This window comes from Loxodonta africana, chromosome 15 (assembly GCF_030014295.1).
Source record: "Loxodonta africana isolate mLoxAfr1 chromosome 15, mLoxAfr1.hap2, whole genome shotgun sequence".
NCBI classification, from domain to species: domain Eukaryota; kingdom Metazoa; phylum Chordata; class Mammalia; order Proboscidea; family Elephantidae; genus Loxodonta; species Loxodonta africana.
This window is the reverse complement of record NC_087356.1, coordinates 48,718,394-48,727,376: the sequence shown is the minus strand read 5'-3', so window position 1 is coordinate 48,727,376 and position 8,983 is coordinate 48,718,394. Positions and strand designations below refer to the sequence as shown.

The 8,983-nt window shown below is 42.7% G+C and overlaps 1 protein-coding gene across 1 annotated transcript in view; it reads left to right on the top strand.

Moving 5' to 3' along the window:
* The first annotated feature begins 7,430 nt into the window (after window positions 1–7,430).
* The window catches only part of GLB1L3 (galactosidase beta 1 like 3), a 63,522-nt gene continuing 61,969 nt past the window's right edge, over window positions 7,431–8,983 (top strand). The window contains exons 1-2 of the mRNA XM_023557008.2: window positions 7,431–7,496; window positions 8,485–8,801. Coding sequence (XP_023412776.2) covers window positions 7,431–7,496; window positions 8,485–8,801 — 383 coding nt within the window. The remainder of the gene's footprint in view (window positions 7,497–8,484; window positions 8,802–8,983) is intronic.

The window sequence follows — 8,983 nt, the reverse complement described above, 5'->3', positions numbered from 1 at the left end:
CTTTATTTCTAGAAGCTCCTGTTTTCACAATAATTTAGGGTAGTGTTTTAGTCTCCTGGGGCTGACATAACAAATTATTACAAATCGGGTAGTTTTAAAGAACAGAATTTTATTCTCTCACAGTTCCCAAGACCAGAAGTCCAAATTCAGGGCATTGGCCATGCTGATTCTTCCAGAGAACTCTAAGAGAGAATTACCTCTCTCCTAACTTCTGGTGGCTCCTGGCAATCCTTGGCGCTCCTTGGCTTGCATATACCTCTGTAGTCACATGGCCATCCTTCTCCTGTCTAACTCTCCCTGCCTCTTCTCCATCTCTGATTAGATATCACTAGGATGGTATTAGGACCTGCCCTACTCTGGTATGACCTCATGTTAACCTAGCTGATAACACCTTCAGAGACCCTATTTCCAAACAAGGTCATGTTCGTAAGCACTAGAGGTTAGGACTACAGCATATCTTTTTTGGGGGGATACAATTTAACCCATAACAAGTAGAAATTGCTCTTGATGTTTTGGAGTACTAATAAGGAAAAGGATGTGCAGTGAAGTCCAGAAACCTTCTGACATTCTACTCCTGCTTTGGGAGGTTAACTCTTTGCTGCATCACCAAGTAGCTGCTTGTATCACTAAATAAGGACTAAACAACAACAACAAAAAAAACCCAGCGCCACCGAGTCGATTCCGACTCATAGTGACCCTATAGGACAGAGTAGAACTGCCCCATAGAGTTTCCAAGGAGCGCCTGGCAGATTTGAACTGCCGATCCTTTGGTTAGCAGCTGTAGCACTTAACAACTACGCCACCAGGGTTTCCAAATAGGGACTAGAGCAGAAAATATTATTATTTTCCAAAGTGTGTCAGGAAGCTGGGTCTTCTTCTCCAGTGGCTGTTTTCCTATATTTGGGGTGTTTGTATGTTAGGTGTTTACCTTGGAGACTTGCTCCCTTAGTGTCAAGTCATAAACTTGTGTTGCTTTATAAGATCAATATTTTCTTAGAACTCTACTCAATGCTTCATGCATTAGGAGGTCTTTCCACTCTGGTTGGTAGGACGTGAAATATTCCCAGCTCTGTGCAAGCTCCAAGACTTGTTCTGCCTACTCCTTTTTAGTGGTTCTTTCCCTGGCCTAAGTAGTCTCTTCACATGCGTGCACATCTCAGTACTCAGCCAAAGACCTAGAGGGACCTCTCTGCAAATCTCTGAAACTCTGTGTAGATTTCTCCCTCTATTGCTTTGCTTCACAGAATCTAGCTGTCTTAGCCTCCCTAAACTCTCATATCTGTTTCCTTAATTTCGCAAGAATGCTGGGCTCTACTTTATTTATATACAAACAACGTGCACCTTCTATTTTTTTTTTTTTTTTTTGGCCAACCACACCCTTCCCCCACACGGTATTTTCGTAAGTGCCGCTATGCCATTTTTTTTTACATGCTACTGTAAAAACATTAGCCTAGCATGCTTATGAAAGTACCTCGAGGAGGGAGGGCTCGGTTGGCAAATAAACATACAGTACACATTATTTGCGTAAAAATATGGTAGTTGGGTCCCCCTCCCCATGCTGCACTCTGGAAACTGCTTTCAGGCAGTAAGCTCATGTGATCTGCACTAAATAAACGGGCACAGTGGGCATGCTAACCACATGGTAAGGATCAGCATGAATCCAAATCCCAAAATGTGGGGATGGATCCATTGCTCACCCTCCCACTTCTTCATTCTCAGCGCCAGCTGCTTACCTAGCACACTCTTTCTCTGACCCTAGCCACCCAGAGCTCACTAATCAATGGTCATTGTCTTTCAGACCAGTTGCCCACACAGCATTTCTAGGATGCCAGCCACCCAGAGCTAGGTCAGAGCTCACACGTTAGGTTACCTTCTTTCAGATTGCCAAACGGGCAGCATGTGCTGGCTCTCACTGCCTCTGTGGATTTGCTATTTTGCTTGAATCCCTCAAAGAGTACACCATATTTACAGCAACAACGTTATTACAACCAAACAAGATATAAGCGAAGAGACGTATAGAGTGAGGTCTGGGAGGGGTCACAGCACCGAGCTTTCATGTCCAAAAGAGGGATGTGCTACCCTCTGTCATGCATGGTCACTAATCAGGAAGCCCCTCTGAGCCTCAGGGTTCATGGTTCCTATCAGTCTCACCATGTGGCCATGATAGATTACATCATGCGTCTCTAGGCTGAGTTAGCACTAGGCCCCCAGGTGGTCCCTCTTAGTTTTGTCAGCCCCAATTCATTAGCCTCCCGTGTTGGTATCCTGAAAAAACTGAGAACAAGAGCTGAATTGCTTTTTACAAAGTGATTACACACCTTGCACAATCGTAGGGTTCATTGTTTATTTTCCTAGTCTCAGGGATAACTGTCGTGTGCTGCCTGTTGTCCAATGTCTGAAAACCATTGTTTTATATGGTTTGTCTGGTCTGGTTTTCTAGTTGTATAAGTCAAAAGAGCAAATCTGTTCTATGTTACTCCATCTTGGCTGGAAGGAATCCTCTACCTAGGTTTTAATATTATGAAAGCTTCTCTCAATATTTGAGTGTTTTCCAGTTGAGGGCTATTATGAACAGTTCAACTATAAACATTCTTGAATAAAGTATGAGGAAATAAAATTTACTCACTATTAGGGCTTAGTATATAGCTACAGTGGCGCAATGGTTAAGAACTCAGCTACTAACCAAAAGGTCACCAGTTAGAATCCACCAGCCACTTCTCGGAAACACTATGGGGCAGTTCTACTCTATCCTATAGGGTTGCTATGAGTTAGAATTGACTCGACAGCAACAGGTTTAATGGGTTTTATATAGCTACAGTAATTAAGAGAGTGTGATACTGGTGGAGTGATAGACACATAAATCAATGGAACAAAGAATCTAGAAATGGACCCATCCTAACATGCTCAACTGAGTTTGACATTTGTAAAATTTCCCTAGGGTAAACAGAATGAAGAAGAGACTTATTAGCTTGTATTTAAGTGCATATTTTACTGGATGTGACCCTAATACTTTGCAACATGTTTTCTCCTATTCAAAATGTCCCGGGTGATTCAGAGCTTGACATAAGTAATGCCATAATGATACTCTAAGTAATCTATAAGCACTTTTTATTGCACCAGCTGCACTCATCTCTTCCAAAGTGGCTTCTGTGGCCTTGGTCTCTCTCCTCTTCTTTGTTCTCTTGAGAAACGGCCTTCAGCCTGCAAGATAGCAGCTAGGAAGGATGCCTGTTGCTTTTGATCTGCAACTTTCTTTCTTGCTCCTTATCTCAGTCAGAGTGGACTTGGCAGGCCAGTTCCCCTCGCCCAGAGATGCTTATGTAAGTTTTTTTCAACCTGTTACAAACATACAGGTTAGAGTCCAGATGTCTGACATGCATATCTTTAGTTTAATAAAGAGTTTCTTGTAGTTGTTTTATGATGTATAGGACCATCTGTGGCCTACATGCTTAAAAACATTAGGTAATCCTTGCCAAAATGAGCTCTGATGTAAAAAATTGCTCTTTGGGACTCCATAGAAGCAGCCACTGTTGCTGCCGGGTCCCCGGTGATATAATACATCTCCTGAATAAACTTTCTCACACTTTTTGAATTGGCTCCATTGCTCCAGGGCATCGGACCCTGATCGGCCAACATTAGCTAATGCCAAACTATTTCCCAAAGTGATTATATGGTTTTAAATTAATACCAGCAGTATATTTTATTAACACTGCCATACTTTCCCAAAATTGGATTATCAAACTTGTAGTTGCGCCAATCTGATGGGTATGAAATGGCATCTCATTGTGGTTTAATTTGCTTTTCCCTAATTATTAATGAGATTGAGCATCCTTTTAAAGGACTTCATGTATTTATTGGCCATTTAAACTTCCTTTTTAAGGAAATATCTGCTCAAAGCTTTTGTCTATTTATTTTATTTTTAATGGATTGTTTGTCTTTTTCTTAAGAGGAGTTTTTTATTCTGGATACTGTCCCTTTTTCAATTATATAAATTATAAATATATTCTGTTGGCTTGCTTATGACTTGTATTTTAGTGTATTTTGAAGATTATTAATTTTAATATTAATATGATCAAATTTATCAGTCTTATCGCTTGTGGTTTGCACTCTTCGTACCTTATTTAAGAATCCTTCCCTGCTTGAGTTATCAAGATATTGTTCCTAATTATTTTTGAAAAGCTTTTCAGTTCTGTATTTCACATTTAGTTCTTCAATCGGTCTAGAATATATTTTCCTATACAGTGTTAAATATGTATCCAATTTCATTTTTCCCTCACATGAAGACTCACTTTTTGGTGGTAGTGTTGGCCTTATTATTCTGATATTATCATATATAAAACCTGTTATTGCTACTGGATTGGTGTTTGTTTCTAGGCTTTTTCAATGGTAAGAACTGAGTATTTTTAAAGTATATTTTACAAATCTGAAATATATTTTATAAACGTATTTATGAACATCATAAATTCATAATCATCCATCCAAGTTAAACTCTGGACTACAGAGTTGTTATTTAACCTTGTCAGTTTACATCTTTGAACCATACAGAAAAAATTCAGTTCTCAAAGATGCCCAAATAATTACTTATTGGATTTATCCCACAATACAGATACACTAAGACCAACACTAGCACCAAAAACATGACTACTGAAAATAGTTTGCAGTTTTGCAGTTCTTTTTGTCCTTATGCTATATCCCAATAGGTGTGTAGTCAAATTAACCAGTTGCCGTCAAGTCTATTCCGACTCATAGTGACCCTATGGGGCATAGTAAAACTGCCCTCTAAGGTTTCCAAGGCTGTACTCTTTGTTCTGAGAGAATAATGTGGGGTTTTTAATCTCTCTTTTCACACATTACAGGTTCACTTTCCTCCTTGCAACCTCAGCTCTCTGATGAGTTCAGAAATTTTGCAGATTATCCAACTTTTTCTCATTCTTAGGGTGGAGAGATGGACTTTTGTGACTCTCTGCATCTTAAGCAGAAGCATAATGTCTAGATGTCTTTAAGTATGCCTTGTTTTATAAGTTTGATTTTTGCAACCGTAAGAATATTTTCCATAACTACAACAAAAATTAATTTTTAAAATTTCTAAAACTCAAAATAAAAATAAAATAAATAAGCATAATTGTGTATGAAGTTAGAAGAGGTGCTATTTCAAATTAATTTATACACTGTAATTTGACTGTGAAGCAGTGGTGGTGGTGTTGTGGTTACGCGCTTGCCTACTAGTTGAGCAATGGGTTTTGGGTTTTTGTTCTTCTTAGTGGTGGGAGGAGAGGCAAAGTGTTCAGAGAGAGACCAGAGGGTTAATCTCTTCACAGGGACCTCAAATTCAGTACATCCAAAACAGGTTTCATCATGCTTACCCCTGTATCCAAGCCTCTATTACTTCCTGTGTCTCTGGTCTCAATAAATGTCACCATCTACCCAAGTCACTTATGCCTGAAATATGGTGGTCATATCAGACTCCTCTCTCTGTATTGCTTTTTTTTTTTTTTTTTTGGCTTTAACAAAGAGAAATTTATTTTCTCACAGACTAGGAGGTTAGAAGTCTGAATTCAGGGTGCTGGCTCCAGGGGAAGACTTTCTCTCTCTTTTGATTCTGGGGAAGGTCCTTGTCGTCAGTCTTCTCCTGGTCTGGAGTTTCTCAATTTAGGGACCCTGGGTCCAAAACACGTGCTGTTCTCCTGGCTCTTCTTTCTTAGGGGAATGTGGTCAGCATCCTCTCTGCTCACTTCTCTCTTTTATATCTCAAAAGAGACTGACACAAGGTACAACCTAATCCTGTAGACTGAGTCCTGCCTCATTAAGATAACTGCCTCTAATCTTGCCTCATTAACATCATAGAGGTTAGGATTTACAACACATAGGATAATCACATCTGATCACAAAATGATAGATAACTACACAATACTGGGAATCTTGGTCTAGCAAAGCTGATAAACATTTTTTGGGGACACAATTAATCCATAACATTTGCTATGCTTGAGCCCATTGTTTCAGCCATGGTGTCAATCCATCTCGTTGAGGGTCTTCCACTTTTCCAATGACCCTCTACTTTACCAAGCATGATGTCCTTCTCTAGGGACTGCTCCCTCCTCATACCACATCCAAAGTACATGAGACAGAGTCTCACCATCCTTGCTTCTAAAGGGCATTCTGGCTGTACTTCTTCCAAGACAGATTTGTTCACTCTTCTGGCAGTCCATGGTATACTGAATATTCTTTGCCAACACCATAACTCAAAGACATCAAATCTTCTTTGATCTTCTTTATTTATTGTCCAACTTTCACACGCATATGAGGCAACTCGTCAACGACCTCGTCGTCTTCCTCGCCACTATCTTCTTCGTCTTCCTCCTCATCCTCGACTCCAACTTCCTCTTCTTGCTCCTCGCGCTGGAGCTGACCGCCCGGCAGAGCCCCGCTCTCCACCGCACGCTGCTTGGACCTGGATGCCATGTTGCCGCCCCACGCACCCTGTATTGCTTTTTTAATCCAATCAATTATCAAGAGTTCTCAATCTGACCTCACACATTTTTCTTGAATCCACATCCTCCTCTTCATGTTTAAACTTTGAGAGCAACTCAAACCTTATTCTACGCGTCACCAGGACCACTGGAATGACTTTTCTTTCTGTTTTCCATCTAGCCTCCAGTCTGCAGCCAAGTAATCACCCTAAAACAAAAATCTGACTTAGTTTCTGCTTGTAATTTCTCTCAGGAGAAAACAACTTTCAGTGCAGTCAGTGAGACAGAGGCACGCTACGCTGACCATACTATCTAATTTTAATCTGGATTCTAGATCCACAGCTATATTTTTTGAGAAAAAAACATGTTTTTCCTTGGTGGTCAAAACCAGGATGTGAAAACATGTGCTGAAGGGTCTTAACCAAGGGACTACCCGAGCCCCTCACAATACACAGACTCAGGAAGAGTGCTGTCTGGATGCTGTTGCCAACGAGATATCTTTGCAAGACAGGCAAAGAAAATACATGTAAGCACCTTGTTACCATGATGTAAGCATCCTGTGAAACCATCTGTAATCACTAGCTACACTCTTAATAATCAGTAACCAATCAGAGTGTGATTACTACAACATTCATTGATTTTTCTATAATTGCCCTCCCTATGGTTTGGTTCCTCTTTTTACCCCATAAGAATACTTGTATAAGGAAACTGTCCCGGGACTACCTGGTTCCATTGTCAATGGACTAAATAGTTCCCCAATTTTAATTGTTTTGAACCCTTAATAAACCTTTCTGTTTATTGACTTGAAACAGCCTTCAGGTTTATCTCTACAACAAATCTATTAATGGTTTCCTGTTGTTGGTGCAAATTGTCAAAGTGCTTGGCTGGTAACCAAGAAGTTAAGAGATTCAAGTCCACCCAGAGGCCCACTGAAAACCCTATGGAGCACATATGGAAGTTGCCATGAGTCAGAGTCAGCTGGATGGCCAACGGTTTTGCCTCCTACCTCTCTCTTCAGACCTATCCCAGGTACTTGATATCTAAAGCATTCCAAACTGAAATTCTTGTGTGTACTATATAGACACTTTCAAGGTATTCCCACTATCTTAGTCATCTAGTGCTGCTATGACAGAAATGCAAGTTGGTGGCTTTAACAAAGAGAAATTTATTTCCTCACAGTTAAGTAGGCTAAATGTCCAAATTCAGGGCATCAGATCCAGGGGAAGGCTCTCTCTGTAGGCCTTCTCACCCCTCTTTCCTCAGCCTAGGAGCTTCTCTGTGCAGGGACTCCAGGTTCAAAGGACCCATGCTGCTCCTGGCACTACTTTCTTGGTGCCTCTAGGTTCCCTTTCCTTTTTATCTTTTGCGAGATAAAAGGTGGTGTAGGCCACACACCAGGGAAACTCCCTTTACATTGGGTCAGGCATGTTACCTGGCTAAGGGTGTTACAATCCCACCCTAATTCTCTTTAACGTAAAATGACATTCACAAAATGGAGGATAACCACAGAATATCCAGGAATCATGGCGCAGCCAAATTGAAACACACATTTTTTTGTGGCACATAATTCAATCCATGACCCCCACTTTTCTCTGCTTAGACAATTCTCACTTATTGACCAGGACGCAGCTGGGCAACTATAACCTTCCAGGGTGGTCTATGTACCTCTTCTGTTCTCCTATAGCTTCTTGTGGAATCTATTCAAACACCTGGCTCAGGGTAATTGAAACTAAGTATACGCACGTCTCCTCTATCAGTCTGAAAGTCTTTTAAGGCAGAGAGCTTTCTGTTCAGGACAGCGCCTTCCCAACACAGGCTCTGCATCTGAAACTCGAAGGGCGCCCCACCAAGTTGCTGAGCCAGCGGAACAGCCCACGCCCTCGATCTGAGGCTTGAGCTCAATGCTCCTCCGCGGGTCCTCCTCCCTTATCTTGGCCTTTCTGACACATTAGGCCACTGATGCACAGTCCAAGGTCGGATTATTCCGGGATCCTTCCGTTTTCCTTCCTTCCACAAGCTAATTGGAGTCTGCGCTAAGGGTCCGACGCGGGGCTGCGCCGTAATCCAAGGCCCGGTCCTCGCTTTCTCATTGCCGCGCGCGCTCGCAGGCCCCTGCGCCCTACTCCGGCCGCCGCAGCTGCTCTCACCTCTCACAGCGCGGGCGCTCGCCCCCGGCCCCGGCACACCGCGCTCCCCACGCGTGGGGCGGACCCAGGCCCACTGGAACTCCGTCCGGCCCCCAAGCGCCGTGCCGCTGAGCCAGCTGGAATCGGCCCAGAGCGGCTGCGAGGGGCGGCTGCTGCAGCACGGGAGACCGGCGCTCTACGTCCTCCTGTGATGAGTTCCCGGCCCTTCTTCAGGTGACAAATATACTGCCTTTCACTCGGACTTGTGGGTCCCAGCCCATCCCTCCCTTCTAGGCCTGATCTGTCCCGGGCGCATTTGCCCGCGAACCCCCCAGACCGCCCCCCCCCCCCCCGTGCTCAGCCAGCCGGCGTGACATCCACAGATACTAC